The sequence below is a fragment of the Terrapene carolina genome, unplaced genomic scaffold (genome assembly GCF_002925995.2).
Source record: "Terrapene carolina triunguis isolate 2854851 unplaced genomic scaffold, T_m_triunguis-2.0 Scaffold21, whole genome shotgun sequence".
NCBI lineage: Eukaryota > Metazoa > Chordata > Testudines > Emydidae > Terrapene > Terrapene triunguis.
Window position 1 is genome coordinate 35563350 of NW_020664372.1, and position 17915 is coordinate 35581264.

The window sequence follows — 17915 nt, forward strand, 5'->3', positions numbered from 1 at the left end:
CAGTAACCTTCGCTGTTGCCACTGCCCTCTCTCTGCCGGCCCGGCAGGCCAAGCTTCAGAGCAGAGCGTGGGCCCCGCCCCCGGCGCCATGGTAACCCCTAACTAAGGCGCCGCTTTTGTAAAATGTGCTGAGGGGAAGCGGCTGCTTCCTCTGCACCCCCTTAGCTATGCTACTGTCGAGGTGAGGCTGGTGATGGGAGGGAACTGAACTGAGAGAGGCTGAACTGATGGTGGAAGCTGGGGAGGTGTGATCTGGGGCTAGTTCTGAACTGATTGTGGAGGCTGGGGGACTGAACTGAGGGGGTGAGGACTGATGGGGGCTGACCTGGTGGGGGAGGGGCTGATGCAGGAGCTGAACTATTGGGGATTAGGGTTGGGTGGGGACAGAACTAATGGAAAGATTGGGGGACAGGATTAATTTCTGGGCAGGGGACTGGAAGGCGTAGGGGCCAAAATCACCTTACTGAAAAATTTGGGAGAGTGAGCAACATTGAATGTCACATACACATACCAGGAATGGGTAGGTAGAGTTCAACCATCAAAAGACAGACCAAAAAAACACAATATAATCTCTTTTTTTTTAAAAAACAGGATTTTTGGGGGGGTCTGACTCATGATATTTTGCACTCTTGAGGTTGGCAATGCTACATCCTTTACAAATATTTCCAGCATTTTGTGTTTCATTGCAAGCAGGTTACAGGCAGGATTGACCCCTAAGACAGACATACCGGAAAGGTTTATGTGCTAGGAGAGATCATTAAAATTTTACACTTCTGCAGTGCTTTTCAATGAAGGATCTCAGAGTGCCTTGCAAGCATGAAAAAATGAGTCTCAGAACATTCCTATGTAGGTAAGCTACTATTACATCTATTTTACAGATGGACAAACTGGAGCACAGAGTGCTTAAGGAGTCTCAGTGAATCAGAAGAGTGAGAATTAAATTCTAAAAGTCTTGACTCCCACTTCCCTGCTGTAGACTAATAACATATGTATTACTCTGTCCCACATGGGGGTCTTCTAAAGTTTTCTATCGAGCAGTATGCAGGGAAGTGCAAATGTAACTTTACCACTTGTATTTTTAGGGATGTACCTCTTGGAGATGCAGAGCAAGAAATGTTCTCATAACGGCAAATAGAAAAGTAAAGAGAATTTGTTCAATAACTATAAAATACAAATGTTGAACTAACTAGCTTAAGAAATGCTACATTTAACATCTACATGTATTAATAATACCTAACTCTTATGTAGCACTTTTCATCCATTGATCTCAAAGCTCTTTACAAAGTAGGTAAATATCATTATCCTTGTTTTATAGATGGGGAAACAGAGGCTCAGAGAGGTGAAAGTTATTTGCCCCAGGCTACTCAGCAGAAATAGAACTCCCAGTCTAGTGCTCTATCAACAAGGCCCTTCATTTTTGGTTTTTACCAATTTTTACTGAAAAATCCCCTGGTTTCACTAAAGCTATTATTCATTTTTTACCAATTTTCACCTGAATTTTGGACCACTCAAGTACATTAAAATACTGACGGTTAAGAAAATCCAATACTTTACATTAGGTAGATGTTTTTATGTTAATAATAAATTAATCTAAATGCGAGGGTGTCTATTAAAGTAAGGCAGTGTAGTGAACGATACACACACTCATGTATGTGCACGCATATGTCCGTTCTCTAGTCCTAAAAAAGGAAGTGCTGGAACTCCCTAGATCTGGCTCCCTGCTTTGGAAGAAGAGTTGGTGGCTCAGTAACCCGGGAAGCCATCTCTTTTTCTGAAGTAGGAGCCAGATCAGAAGTACTCTTATTTTTCTCTTCTTTTTTTTTCGGTCTTCCCATCCCGGAATATTAACCCTGATATTTACCCAGTAAATTGTGCTCAGATTTTTTGCACCAATTTTCACCTCTTTTGTAAATTTTTGCAATAAACACTGATAAATTCCTGGGAAATTTTAAACAAAATAAAAACCAAAAATGAAGGGCCTTGTCTATCAAGTAGGCCACAATGCTTCCTTATCATTATCTTTGGCTCAAGGTTTCAGATACCTGGTGCAATCCTCTAAGGTGCTGAGCATCTCTTGAGAGATAATAAGAACCTTCCCTTCATGTTGCTTAGTGGGAATTGAGGGCACTCAGCAGCTCTCAGCAGATACTCAGCACCTTTCAGGATTAAATCTATTATTTGAGAATACGGCTTGTATGTGTTAATCCTTTGGCAGAGCAACATAACATTTACAACAGACCCTTTATGTGTGCCAGGGCATTGATTTAGTGTTTCAGGTGTAACGCAGCATTCTTAAGGCTGTACAGGTATAGTAAATTTTACCTTTTTCTTTCTGAGTGCTTTTTAAATTGTGATGAATGGTGCTGTTTACCAAGTAATTGGCTATGATCTACTTCAATTGGATTGAGGATCGCAGTTGAACTGTTATTTGTAGACTGAAAAAGCAGTAATGCGTTATGACCAAAGATGGATCTGAGAGTTTGATTGCCTATTACAGATCACTTTTTAAACTACGGGAACAATAGCTTCTTCTTTGAGTGCTTGCTCTTGTCCATTCCATACTAGGTGTGTGTGCTCGTCACATGCACTGATGCCAGAAGCCCGGTATAAGGGGTGCCGCCGGCTCCCCCCACCCTCAGTTCCTTCTTGCCACCAGTGATGGTGCTGGAACGTCTGCTGCTTTGGCTAGCACTGTTTTGTTCTCTGTTCTTGCGAACTTAGAAAACCTGTAATATAGTTGTATATAGTTAGTAGTTTATCAGTTACCCTTAGTAGTAGTTCTTAGTTCTGAACGGGACTCAGCCAGGGGACGGGGCATGCCCCTATCCCCAGGCTTTAAGCCCTGCGATCGCTGCAAATGGCCTGTGCTCATCAGCGATCCACATACCAGCTGCCTAAGGTGCGTAGACGAAGAGCATATAAGTGACAAGTGCCGTATCTGCAAGTCCTTTAAACCTAGGACGAAGAATGAGCGCAATATCCGTCTAAGAGCACTCCTAATGGAGTCGGCACTCACTCTGGCACCAGAGCAGCGGTCCAACTCCACACCAAGCACCACGGCCTCCGTGCGCAGTGCTCCGCTGGCGCCATCCACAAGTCAGCACCAGTCCTCCTCCATGGCTCCGGTCAAGAAGCCGAAAAAGACTGTGAGGGGAAGAACTCCTACCTCCCATAAGGGAAAGGAGAGAACTGGGTGGTCAGCCACGACCCATGCCAGGCAGCTCAATGCCCCCTTCAGGAAGTCAGGCCCCAACTCAAGTCGAGCGGTGCAGCCCATTTCATACTTTGCCTGCGACTCTGGATAGCAGTGCAGACCCGGATAGCTTCAGGTGCCCGAAGCCCTTCATGCAGCTCAGGAGATCCTGACTCTCCCGGTGCCCCCCACACCGGCTCCAGTGGTACCCCGGTCTCGGGGAAAACCCGCATTGGGACCTCTGCGTGTGTCCCCACCTCAGCGGCACCGTTCCCCATCTAGAGGGACGTCCCACCATCACTCGCCTGCCTGAAGCCGTCATGCTTCAGGACTGGAGAGACAGGCTCAGCGGAGCTCTCTTCAGTCTCCGCGCAGGGGGCACCGATCTAGGGACTCGAGGCATACTTCGCCGGCAGATTGGCACAGACCCTCTGAGACATGCGCCACCCGACAAGAGCTCCCAGGCACAGAGGCTGGCACCATGGTACCCGTGGAACCCTTGGGGGTTCACCCAACCTTCCCAGGCTGCCCGATCGGCACTGTGAGCCTCAGAAAGGCCAGCAGCCTGGGTTTCCCATGCCCCTCTGGTGCTCGAGGCTTCGGGGGGTAAGACCCCACAGGTCCAGGAGGACCCAGGGGGGCAAGCTGCTGGACCACCAATGGACGTAGCGATTCCCGCGGCACTGGCATCGTCCTTGTCGTCATTAGTTCTGCATGGTTTCCGTGGCCTCCATTATCCCCTCCCTGGATCTGGGAGACTGGTATGCCACCCTCGACTTGAAGGACGCATACTTCCACATAGCGATCTTTCAAGGACACAGACGCTTCCTCTGGTTTACGGTGGGGCCCCACCGCTACCAGTTTGTGGTTCTCCCTTTCGGCCTGGCGACAGCATCAAGGGTGTTTACCAAATGCATGTCGGTGCTAGCGGCTTACCTCAGGTGCCAGGGTATCCAGATCTACCAGTACCTCGACGACTGGCTCGTCAAGGGCAGCTCCAGGTCTCAAGTCCAAAGGGATGTCGTGGTGCTTCAAGCCACGTACCATTCCCTGAGCCTACTGGTAAACAACAAAAAGTCGATGTTAGTGCTGGTGCAGAGGATAGAGTTCATCGGAGTGGTCCTCGACTCGTTCCTGCCACTGGCCAAGTGGACGAGGTTTTCCCGCTGGGCATCCGAACGTGGCATCTCTCCCTCGCGTTCTTCCATATAGGCTGTCCTGGACTACCTGCTCTATTTGAGGCACCAGGGCCTGGCGCACTCTTCCATTAGAGTGCATCTTGCAGCCTTCTCCACTTTTCACCCACCAATCCAAGGACAGACGGTGTTCTCCCATGAGATGATGGTCAGATTCTTGAGAGGGCTCAAGAGACTCTTCCCGCAGGTATGGGCTCTTGTTCTGCAGTGGGATCTTAACTTGGTCCTCTCTAGGCTCACTGCCCCGCCTTTTGAGCTGCTGGGTTCCTGCTTCTTTTCCCACCTGTCATGGAAGGTCGTGTTCCTGGTGGCGGTGACGTCTGTGAGACGGGTCTCTGAGATTAAAGCCTTGACCTCAGAACCACTGTACACGGTCTTCTACAAAGACAAAGTTCCGCCGCAGCCCCTCCTGGCCTTCCTGCCGAAGATGGTATCCACCTTCCATATGAACCAGGGCATCTTCCTCCCGGTGTTCTGTCCCAAACCGCACAAAACCAGTGAAGAGAGACGTCTTCATGCGCTGGACGTCCAAAGGGCCTTGGCTTTTTACTTAGAATGTACTAAGCCTTTCCGTAAATCAACTCAGCTCTTCATCGCTACAGCAGATAGGATGAAGGGCCTTCCAGTGTCCTCACAGAGGATTTCCAATTGGATTACCTCATGCATAAGGGCCTGTTATGGGTTCCGTCGCTGCCAATTGTCAGAGCCCACTTGAGAGCTCAGGCATCTTCGGCGGCCTTCCTGGCACACATCCCTATCCAGGACATCTGTAGAGCCGCAACATGGGCCTCTGTTCACATATTCACAGCTCAGTACACCATCACTCAGCAGGCCAGGGACGATGATGGGTTCGGCAGAGCTGTGTTGCAATCTACACGTCCGTGAACTCCTACCCGCCTCCGTTGGCACTGCTTGGGATTCACCTAATATGGAATGGACATGAGCAAGCACTCAAAGAAGAAAAGACAGTTACCTTTTCCGTTACTGGTGTTCTTTGAGATGTGTTGCTCATGTCCACTCCACAACCCGCCCTCTTTCCCCACTGTTGGAGTTTCCGGCAAGAAGGAACTGAGAGTGGGGGGAGCCGGCGCCGCCGCTTATACTGTGCCATGCAGGCGCCACTCCAGAGGGTGCCAGAGCCGGTCCCCTACGGATACTGCTAAGGGAAAAACTTCCAGGACCAGTGCATGTGGCGAGCACACACACCTAATGTGGAATGGACATGAGCAACACATCTCGAAGAATACAAGTTATGGAAAAGATAACTGTCTTTTTCACCTATAAATGAAAACCTCAATATGCACCCGCACACACATATGTATTGTTTAAAACTGGGTTAAAACCCCTTAAACTGATGATTGTAACAGGCACCCTTCATTCAGCATAAATGTAAGAAACAATAGTGGACTCCAAGACAAAGGCATGCCCAAGGCCACTCAGGAATTCTAATGAGGTTGGGTGGAGAGAGCGAGAAAGTCAGCCGGAACACACAGCTAGGAGCACAACCCTGGAAAAGGCCTAGAGAGAGACCTTTTGGAGTGGGGTGGTGAGGGGTGGTACTGGCTGAAGGAATTTTTGATGCTATGAGCAAAGACATTGTCTCCTGTTGTTTGGTTCCTCCTGTGTTAGGGAAACAACTTTGTAAATAAACAATATTGCATGAAAAGTACCAGGCTCCATCTTCCATTTCTCTTCCCAACTGCAACAATGCACCGGGCCCTGAACTTTGACTAGTTGCTCATGTCTCCTCCCTCTTTATTTCCTCTAATTTTCTGCTTTCTCCTTCCCTGATAGCCTAACCTCTTCCTCCTCTCCTTCTCTCTAGCTTTTTAACTATTTTATTGTTATCTCACCCTTACCTAACTGTTCCTTACAATGGATTCTTTACAAAGCTACCCCAGCCACTACTGAGCTTGAATTTGCTCTCCCCAGCAGCTGCCGTCCTCTGAGCCATCTTTAGGCAAATCCACCCTGCCAACTGCATTCCTGCAGCACTTCTAATTGAGGCTTTCTCTGTGCTTGGTAATGGGCAGAGTAGGAAGCAGGGTGCCAAGCAGATTCTGCAGGAGCTAACCTAAAAATATTCTTCCAGCTTAAAGCTGAAAAGGTAGAGGAAAACAAAATAGGCATGGTTAGTCAGACCCTGGAGAGCTAAAGTAATATTTACTGGTAATATACATATTTAGAAGTATATGCCACTGTTTTAATATTTCTGTAATTGTGAAAGGTTCTGGTATGACTCAGTGAGAGCTGCCATTTTCCTTCCACTCAGGAAGTGTAATATGCTGATACAGGGCCAGTCCTGCGAGCTGCTGAGCAACCTCAATTAACATTGACTTTCTATTGCTGGTACTCAGCAATTTGCAGGTGTGGCTCCTCCCTTTTTTTAATAAAGGAAGTGCCAATCAGCAGATAACTACATGGCAGAGGCTGAAGACTTTCATTGTTCCATGACTTACAAGGAAAAAATGGTGTGGAAAACAGAAGAATTGTTCATATTCAACAAAGTTAATGAACAAACAGGTGCTAATAAACAATAATAAAAAAGTGACAAATCTCCAGACTCTTTCATCCATTTTGTCTGCTGAGTAGCATTTCCGTTGTCACAAGCTAAAATGCCAGAGGCTGGCAAAATTGTATATTCCTCTTTCAATTTGAATTACTGACTTTTTATTTCATATAATAAAAGTTTGAAATAACTACTATCTATTTACTCTTTTTTATAATTTGATGAAATTATTCTGCAATCTTATCCATAATTTACTGTTTTATTTTATGAGGGAACTAGCTGGTTACTGAACAAGAGGAATGAGACGAATAAAAGTGCAGAGATCTGTATCATCTTAACAGCAAAATGTTGCAAACAGTTTATTTATAATATAAATTACTTAGTACATAATATAAATTAAGTACCATGTTGTGAAAAGATAATGTTTTTTCACCTAAATAAAAATGCAATGGTGGGCTACATCATCTAGGCACACAATGTAAGTGAAGGCTGGAACAGCAGCATTAACTCTGACTTGTTTAATACCTTCCATCCGTTGCAAGGGCTGTGAATAATTTCTGTTAAATGGAGCCATAAAATTAAGGCCTTGAGCCTGCAAGTTACTTTATGCCATTAGTGCTCCCACTGAAGTCTGTGAGATTACTCACATGCTTAAGTCTTTGCAGGATCAGGCTCTTACGGCCTGATTGTGTAACCTTTACTTATGTGTATCATTACCATCAAGAGCATTATTTATGTGATGATTTCAAATATAAGTAAGGGTTGCAGGATGATCTTCAAAGCAGTTCTGAAGTAAATCTGATTTTCTTTTCAAGCCAGTGGAAAAATTTTCTGCTTCCAATTGAACTGAATGCACAATGGGGAGCTGAATTTATGATGTACAAAACCTGTAGCAATATTGCAATGCATCTCTTTTTTTAATTAAAAATATAGCCTGATTGGGGGCCTGATCTAAAGCCTGTTGAAGTCAGTGGGAGTCTTTTTGTTGGCTTCAGTGGCCTTTGAATCAAGTCCTGTGAGCAAAGATTTTGTCTAAGTTAATGGTTCGGGTTTTTTCTTGTTTAAACACACACAGGTCACAAAACGATAGTGATAAAGAGCAAATGGATTTGGAGAGAAGATTTCGAGAAAAAGACCTTGAAAGACAAAGATATCGGTTGGATGATGGCAGAAAACATAGAGCCCACTATGAATTTGACAAGTTTGTGAGAAGGAATGAAGAAGAGCTGAAATGGGGGAAAGGATACAGCCAAGACAGAGGGAAGAAAGGGAACCACAACTACAGCTTCACTGTGGAGGCCGTAGACAAACTGGGTAAAGAGGACAAGTGTGATGACATGGCATCCAAAAAGGAGCGCATAAGAAATAAGGTTCTTTTATTCATTTAGGATAATCTTTCATTAGTAAAATATACCTCAAGGCCACAGGTTTTACTTTTGCAATCTCAGCATAAAGATGCTTTTTTCAAGAAAAGCAATTCTTTATTTGTTTTTCAGTAAAACCCAGATTTCTATATTTTTAAAAATAACAGTTAAAATGATTTAAGGCGATAGGATTTGTCTTCTCTGGTCATATATACATACAATATTTGGAATCTTCCTTAGAACATTAGTCTTGGAAGCCTAGCATTTTTTGAGTGTTTTAAAAGTTATATCACGGGTACTCTATAATAGATAGGGCCCTACCGAATTCACAGCCATGAAAAACGCGTTATGACTGGGAAATCTGGTCTCCCCCCGTTAAATCTGGTCTTTTGTGTGCTTTTACTCTATACTATACAGATTTCACAAGGGAGACAAGCATTTCTCAAATTGGGGGTCCTGACCCAAAAGGGAGTTGCAGGGGGGTTGCAAGGTTATTTCAGAGGGGTCACGGTATTGCCACCCTTACTTCTGCGCTGCCTTCAGAGCTGGGTGGCCAGAGAGCAGTGGCTGTTGGTTGGGTGCCCAGCTCTGAAGGCAGTGCCCCACCAGCAGCAATGCAGAAGTAAGAGTGGCAATACTATAGCATGCCACCCTTACTCCTGCTCTGCTGCCTTCAGAGGTGGGCGGCCAGAGAGTGGCGGCTGCTTACAGAGGGCCCAGTACTGCAGGCAGCAGTGCAGAAGTAATGGTGGCAATACCATACCATGCCTTCCTTACTTCTGCGCTGCTGCTGGCGGCAGCTCTGCTTTCAGAGCTGGGCTTCCAGCCAGCAGCCGCCACTCTCCAGCTGCACAGCTTTGAAGGCAGCGCTGCCGCCAGCAGTAGCGCAGAAGTAAGGATAGCAGTACTGCAACACCCTCTACATACAATAACCTTGTGACCAGCACACAACTCCTTTTTGGGTCAGGACCCCTACAATTATACCTGAAATTTCAGATTTAAATAGCTGAAATCATTAAATTTATGATTTTTAAATCCCTATGACCGTGAAATTGACCAAAATGGACCGTGAATTAGGTAGGGCCCTAATAATAGAGTTTGAAAACTTTGGCTTATTATCCTTTTAAAAGTGAATTTATTCTAAGTAGAATCTTTACTACTCAGGCAGATTACTGGCTGGCTTACAGTTATTCAGTTTTTAAAGTAAAAGTGAATAAATAAACAGTTTATCCAGAAATGAGCATATTTAGAAATCTTCAGTACAGAAGATAGGAAAGTAGATCTTGCAATCTTCATCCATTCTGCCCTCAGGTAAAGGTTCTCCCTGGCTGAAGGCAAATCACCCCATTGAGAAGTGCCAAATCCAGGGAAATAACCTGTTCAAAAACCAGCCACAATTGGGCAGCTTCTTGAATGGGACTACATGCAGAAAACCATTTTTCTATCTTCACCTTGAAACCTGTGGAGCCCCTTTCTGAGGGCTTGGGGCTTTGTGATTTCAGAGGATGTGTCATAGCATTTCCAAGAGATGTCTGTTATTAATGGCCTCATCCTCTCCCCATTCTAATAATTAAAGTTGTTCATTCAAGATGGTTGACACTGTCTTGTATGGAATCCCCCTCTGTAATGTGCACCTCTTCTGAAGGGGGTTTTCAAACCAGGCACAGGCAAGGTCCCCAGGACAGTGTGCCTCCAGAGGGAGCTGCGCTTTTGCTAGAGATAGGACAGGCAAGGAGTAGCCATACTCTTTTTTCTCTTCCACCTCTAGCAGCTGTCTGAATCTCTGTCTAAAAATATTAAAAACATTAAATTGATATAAACCATTTTATAAAAAAATTAAACATCCAGTTGAGCTTTTTTCAGTCTGATAAACATGGAAACTGTGATGGATAAAGAGGGTCTGTGATATATAAAAGCTGACTGATCCTTTATTGTAATGGTTCTGGTGGGTTCTATGTTCATTGTTCATCATAGGGTTTAGGACTGCATGACTGGTGTTGATTGGCTGGATGTGATGAAGAGAGATAAGTAACATGCTGATGTGGCTGCTCATAGCACCACAAAACACTTCCTACAACAACTTGTTCTTAAACCTCCTAAATAAAAAGTCTGGTATCTAATCTAAAGAAATGGAAAATAAAGGGAAAGCAGGGTTAAACAAGGCTAAAGTTCAAGCAAAGAAGGGGGAAGAAAAGAACTGATAATGAAGGATGTATCAGTGAAGGGGAAAAATAATGAAGGAAAAAACAAGACCAAAGGGACTGAAAATTGTGAGGGTCAGATGAAAGGAAATAAGGATTGAGATGGAACAGAATTTAGTGCTCTGCAGTTTTCTTAAAATGGCCTATTCCATGCCATTTTCTGGACTAAACCCTACACTTTAAAACAGATGTCAAATATGATCTCGCCATAGCATCAAAGTCTAATGTTTGTGATAGTTAAAATAAATAGCCTCATTAGGCAGAGGCTTTTAAACAGTAATCATTCACAATATTTTATTGTCCTAGAAGGTCTTTAGCATATCTATCTATCTATCTATGCACCCAAGAATTATCAGCATTCTCCTTTTTGGGAGTTTGAGGTGCTTTTTTTCTTATAAACGTGCTGCTATTTGATATTCAGATCAGCAAGTTTTTGATGATTTCAGTCACTATGCCTATACAGTTAGCCATTCTTCCTTTGTACTCATTTTGTTTCCTGATTCACATTGGGTGGTATCCACTCTACTCATATAGAACATGAATATCTTCTATATGAATATGGAATGCCAAATTTAATTTGCAGTTCACTATTCTAATTTTATCAAGCCCTGGTTGTTCTGTTTTCCCACTGATTAGTATTATTTTATTATATTTGTATTTATTATCTGACATTCTTGTATAGAGCCATAAGTGTGCGTGGCACCAGTTATTGACCTCCCCAGCTTATACTATAGATTGTATCAAAATTTACCATAGAATTCTCTTGGCCTTTGTTATAACATTCTGTTAGATCAGGGATCGGCAGTGTTTGGCACGCTGCCCGCCAGGGTAAGCCCCCTGGCGGGTTGGGCCGGTTTGTTTACTTGCCGCATTTGCAGGTTCGGCCGATCACGGCTCCCACTGGCCATGGTTCGCCACTCCAGATCAATGGGGGCTGCGGGAAGCGGCGGCCAGCACATCCCTCAGCCCACGCAACTTCCCGCAGCCCCATTGGCCTGGAGTGGCGAACCGCGGCCAGTGGGAACTGCGATCGGCCGAACCTGCGGATGCGGCAGGTAAACAAACTGGCCCGGCCTGCCAGGAGGCTTACCTTGGCAGACGACGTGCCAAACGTTGCCGATCCTTGTGTTAGATAATATTTTTGCTCACAGTTTAAATTAAATGTAATATAATCATCCTGTTTTACAGCTGTTTTATTTTACTCAAAATTCTTGGCTCCCAAGAACAGTGTTATAAAAGAGGTGGATAATAAATGCAAAATCTGTTTTCATTACACTCCATCTTTTTCCTAGTTCTCATTAAATACAAAATGATTTAACACAAAATCCACTATCTACATAAACTCAGGTTAGTCACTTTAAGGCCTTGTCTACACTACAGAGATTTGTCAACGAAAGTCACGTCGACACTTAAAAAGCGCTATAATAAAAATCAGTATTTCATGTTCACACTCGCTCCCTCTGTCATCAGAGCACGTCCGCAGTTGGGGCACTATCATCGACAGTGTGAGCAATGCATTGTGAGTACCTATCCCACAGTCCAGCTCGACACCTTCTGCCACTAGGTCTTGTGGGAAGGTGGAGCAGATCGCTGCACATCTTGGGACCAGGCGAAATGTCCCATGATGCATTGTTTTCTGTCCCAGCATTCCATGGGCTTCTGGTTTTCTTTCACGGCATTTTTCAACGGCCCTTGTTTGCTGTGCACCGTGGCATCTTTGTGAGAAGGGATGGATCCCGCAGTGCTCTCCTACGCTTTGATAACTGTCATTAAGACATCGCGGATGGCAGTGCAGTTAATCACAAAGTTCCTAACTGAAGAAGACTCCCAGTTGCCAGATGTGCTGTGTGATATGGATAGGAGCAACTTTAGATTGCTTTTGGCATTCACAAAACAGCTGCAGACAGTGGGACATTGCTTTTGGGCTTGGGAAACAAGCACTGAATGACGAGCGGTGGCTACAGAATTTTCGGATGCGTAAATCCACCTTCCTGGAACTGTGTGCAGAGCTCGCCCAGCACTATGGCACAAGGACACCAGAATGAGAGCTGCTATCGGTAGAGAACTGCGTGGCAATCACTCTGTAGAAGCTGGCGACTCCAGGCTGCTACCAGTCGGTCACGGATCAATTTGGAGTCAGGAAGTCGACTGTTAGGGCTGCGTTAATGCAAGAGTGCAGGGCAATTAATCACATCCTGCTACGAAGGACCATGACTCTGGGAAATGTGTGTGAAATAGTGGACGGCTTTGCAGAAATGGGTTTCCCTAACAGTGGAGGGGCGATAGATGGCACACATATTCAATTTTGGTACCAGACCATCTTGCGACGGAGTACATCAATAGGAAGGGGTACTTCTCCATGGTGTTGCAGGCACTTGTGGATCACCATGGGCATTTCACTGACATCAACACGGGGTGGTCCAGGAAGGTGCATGACGCTTGTATAGAAAGTTACAAGTGGGGACTTTCTTTCCAGACCAGAAGATTATAGTGGGGGATGTTGAAATGCCCATAGTGATCCTGGGAGATCCGTCATACCCCTTACAGCCATGGCTCATGAAACCTTACACGGGAAACCTGGACAGCAGTAAGGAGCGGTTCAACAACAGGCTGGGTAGATGCTAGATGACAGTGGAATGTGCCTTTGGCAGATTAAAGGCATGCTGGCGATGCCTTTATGGCAGGTTAGACCTCAGTGAGGATAATATTCCCATGGTCATAGCCTCGTGTTGTATATTGCATAATCTTTGTGAAGGTAAGGGTGAAAGGTTTGCTCGGGTGGAGTATTGAGGCAGATTGCTTGGCTGCTGATTTTGAGCAGAGGGGCTAGGAGGGGAGCAATTTGAATCAGGGAGGCTTTGAGGCAAAACTTTGAAAATGAGAACCAGTAATGTATATCTCTGTGATTGGTGCTACAATGTTACATTACATGTAGCTTTCCTAGGAAGCAATGGCGAAATTTGGGGCCTTACATTCCAGTAAGCAAATGATTAAACTGCCTGTGTATGTATTGTTAGAGCCTGCTATTTCAATTTGTAGGAAACAAATAAAGATGTCAGGTATCAGGGGGTAGCCGTGTTAGTCTGTATCCACAAAAACAACAAGGAGTCCGGTTGCACCATAAAGACTAAAGATGAGCTACCATTCAAAAACTTTGCTTTTATTGCACAAGAAACAACACACACACACAAAGACGCTTGGTGGGAAAGGAGGTACCAGGTAAGGGCAGACTTTCAGAGCTGTGTGTAGGTCCAGCTATCATTTTGAAAGTTGTCCGAGGGAGTGGAGTGAAGGGGAAACAGAGAAGTCCCAGAAAGCAGAAAGGACTGTGCGGCCAGAGTTGGGAGGGGCACAGAAAAGAGTTCTGAATGTACTGCAGGGGAGGGCGGGCATGCATCTGCTCAGTCTGCAGCATTATTAAGGACTTCAGCATCTATGTTTGCTCATCCATTACTTTAATCATCCGCTCAGTAGAATCCTTAACAAACTGATTTTCTTTTCTGTCCTGCCTTTCGGCTTCCCTCCACTTCTTGCTCTCCCTTTTCTCTGCATTGGAAAAGTGCAATACCTCCCGGAACATGTCTTCTTTGCGCCGTCTTGGGCGCTTTCTTATCTGGCAGAGATGCTTGGCCGGTGTTTGTGGGGTATTCCTAAAGGCCACATCTGCCGAAGCACAAGGAACAATGCACAGAAGTATGATTGTTAAGTTCACACACAGTATTGAAACATTTCAGTAAAATACACCTCTGGTAACATAACAATCACTTTCTCACTGACCCTTGGCAAGCACACATCTCGGTGAACACTCAAAGCATGGTGAGTGTTGGCTGGGGGGGAGGGGCGCTCTACGTGGGGAAAAGAACACTCTGTAAGGATTGCAGTGCAGCCAACTAGGGGAAAAATTATAAAATTTCCCCACACTTTCCCACAGGCCGGGATCATTGTGGTAGATATCTCACTGCTGAGGGTAAGCAGGGAAGCGAGGGTACATCTACATGCTTGTGGCTTCCACTATGGTCCCTATGCTGCTTGCCTGCGTGCCGCTTTGGTCCCTGAACAAGTGATTGCCGAATGGCTTAGGAAAGTTCCCTACAGTGGGGGAAGGAACAAAGCAGCTCTGCCAAGGAACCTTCAGCAGAGGATTGCCGAGTACCTCCAGGAAACTTTCCTAGAAATCTCTCTGGAGGATTGCTGTGAGATCTCGGCGTACATCAACACCCTGTTCTGCCGTACTGATTAGTTGCACAGGGAAGTGTCCAGTACACAGAAACACAGCCGGCCTTGTACATTTCTATACCCTGAACCCACCTCTGCATTATGCAAACCACAGCCACTTACCAGGCATCTCCTCTCCTGCTTCTTGCTCGCTGGAGAGCAACTGCTGAAACTGGCTAGACACCTCTGAAGTGGTGAACAGTTGCTGGCTGCCTGCCTGCCCCACTGGGAGACCCCACCAGGAGCTCCACATCGTCATCTAACTCCACCTCTTAATCAATGACTTCGTCGTCCGGGTTAGGTCCTCTTTCCACCACCTCCAGGCCCACCAAAGTATCCACAGGGCTCTTGGTGATGGAGGTGGGATAGCGAGAATAGCATCCAGCTCCTTATAGAACCGGCAGGACTTAGATGCAGCACCAGAGCGATGGTTTGCCTCCCTCGCCTTATGCCTGCCTCAGCTCCCTTATCTTCGCTCTGCACTGCAGCATGTCCCGATCATAGCCCTTTTCACACAAGCCTCGAGAAATCTGCCCATAGGTATCAAAATTCCTATGGCTCAAGTGCAGCTGGGACTGCATAGCCTCCTCTCCCCATATGCTAGGCAGATCCAGCAGCTCCGCACTGGTCCAAGTGGGAGAGCGTTTGCTGCGATAAGCCGCCATGGTCACCTGGGAAGATGCAATGAGACCTCTCCACACCAAGTAAACAGGAAATGGAATTTCAAAAATTCCTGGGGCATCTAAGGGGGAGGGGCGGATGGTTGTTTACTGACTGCAGGGCAGTGGAGTTCAAACTGCTGATCAGAGCAGTCAGGATGGGTGTCGTGGGATACCTCCTGGAGGCCAATTAAAGCGATAAAATCAAGCGTGGTGTCTACACTGTCACTTTGTCAACAAAAATTTTGCAGAAAAAGACTTATGTCTCTGGTCAGGATGGTTTTATTTTGTCGTCAAAACGGCGTTTTTGCCACCAAAAGTCGCATCGCAGTGTGTATGCATTCACTGTTTTGTTGACAAAAGCTGCCTTTTGTTGACATAACTCTGTAGTATAGACAAGGCCTAAATCTCACATATGTGAATAAATGATAGTTTTCTCCAAAAGTTAACCTTATGCACTTCTTTCTAGGATCGTCCAGCCATGCAGTTATACCAGCCAGGAGCTCGCATTCGAACACATACGGGATCTACAAGTAAGATCTATGACTGCAGTGGGAAGTCCTCTGAAGATGCCTGCGATAGAAAGTATGAGGTAGATAATTCAACTGGAGGTGGTTCTGAGAAGAGTGAAGAGGCAGAATGAAACATTGGGGTAGAAAACTTGTGAAAAAAATGAATTTAAGATTTTATTTCTGCACAAAATATATCAGGCCATTTCAGAATTCCACAGATTGGACCAACAAAACTATAATACATCTGTCTCTTTCTTTCTTTAAAATGAAGAAAATGGTGATCGGAGGCAGATAAAATATCACGTAAAAGAAATTCAGTGCTTTTCTATAAAAAACAGAAGCAAGCACTGTTTGACTAGTTTAGTAGTGGTTCAGTATTTTAGTAAATTTACCTTTAGCTAGAAAACCTCTATTAGTTTTAAACTAGTATTTATATAAAACTTGTCAGAAAATATTTCACTTAGTCTAGCCTGTTAAATTGAGAGAAATAAAGAAATGTATATTTGCATCAGTTTGAAATCTGAGGCACTTTAAATGTGTTCTGTGAATGGCATTAACTACATAGGACCCAATCCTGCAAACACCATCAGGCATAATGCTAACTACAGAGAGTAGTACTATTGAAGTCAAAGGGACTACACCCAGCAGAAGCAGTCGCCAGTAGCGTTTACAGGATCAGGCCCATAGTTTGCAAACGTTTATTGGTATCCGTACCTCATTGTGTTTACATTGTTTTTCAATTAACTATAGTGTCAGGTAAGTGTGAATAAAAGCTACTATATGTTGTTATAAAATTGGTCTTTTTCTTAACCACTTTTGCCTTTTATGTTCTAATATATTCCTGTGTCTAAAACAGAAAAAGCTAACGCAAACCTCAGCACTTAAATACTGTATCTGGTTTTACTAAAATTGCATTTTTATTTATTTATTTTTGTTTTGACACTGACTTTTTAAAAAGTGATTGTACAGTGATGACTTTTTATATGTTAAATGTTTCACATAAGTTGCATTTGCAGGATTTGGAACATGTATGATATATATGTTATAAAATATAATTTGTTTGAAAAAAACACACACATAGCAGCTCCAACATTTCATTTTGCAGACCTAAGCCAAATTCCACCCTCTGATGCATGCATATGGCTCCCAATGTCTTCAGAGACAGCTAAATGTCCATCCAAGGGCAAAATATGGCTCTTTCATAGTTGTCTTTTACGACTGATGCACTTTTCAGTTGTCTGAAACCAAGATCTGCTTTGTCAGTGAAGTTAAATATTAAGATGTTTGCTTATTTTTGACATTCTACTTTGAACATTTTGTTATTAAGTGTAACATCTGATTGTTCTAAACTCAAAGAAAATTTCATTGTATTTTCCCAGACATTAAACATTAAATATAATAAAAAGTAAAAACATTTTGACTATGAACTGAGAAATGATCTTCCACAATTATTTTGCCTATTAAGAAAGATAGTATGCCACTTATTAGTATTAAAAGGCAGATTAAAAATATAATTGAAGAGTTTTAATATTAACTTTACATATAAGATGTTTTATACGCAAGAGGATGTGTCAATTCAAACCAAATTAGTTATTTAGGTGCATCTTTATGTGTAGGTAAACCACAAATCTTTGTAGGATCAGGGCCCAAATGAGACCAAATATTTCCAGCCTCTTTGAATTATAGGAGGTGGTGACCAGAGCCCATCAGCCTAAAGGCCAACACCCCCTCCCCCTTGGATGTGGGAGGGGCCATAAGATCCAGAATGCAGATGATTCTTCTTCAAGATATGTTGTCCATATACAATCCAGACTTGATGCTCATGTGTCCCGTGCAGTTGTGTTCAGAATCTTTTGGCCAGCAGCATCTGTTGGTGCCACACATGCACCCTGAATGTGCTTGTGCTCCCCCTCCTGAGGTCATATAGGTTAGAATGGGGCTGACCAAACCTCAGTTCCTTCTTACTGCCTGTGACTGCAAGGCAGAACCGAGAGCAGTGTACTTGTCTATTGTTCACTTGCGATTATAAAACTGATATCGCCATACATAGTTAGCTATTCAGTGAA

At 44.4% G+C, this 17915-nt stretch overlaps 1 protein-coding gene across 1 annotated transcript in view; it reads left to right on the forward strand.

The window, feature by feature from the left end:
* UPF3A (UPF3A regulator of nonsense mediated mRNA decay) overlaps positions 1-17219 on the forward strand; it is a 59334-nt gene extending 42115 nt beyond the window's left edge. Inside the window, exons 10-11 of the mRNA XM_029913265.1 lie at positions 7974-8268; positions 15807-17219. Coding sequence (XP_029769125.1) covers positions 7974-8268; positions 15807-15980 — 469 coding nt within the window. The 3' untranslated portion in view covers positions 15981-17219. The remainder of the gene's footprint in view (positions 1-7973; positions 8269-15806) is intronic.
* The last annotated feature ends 696 nt before the right edge of the window (positions 17220-17915 follow it).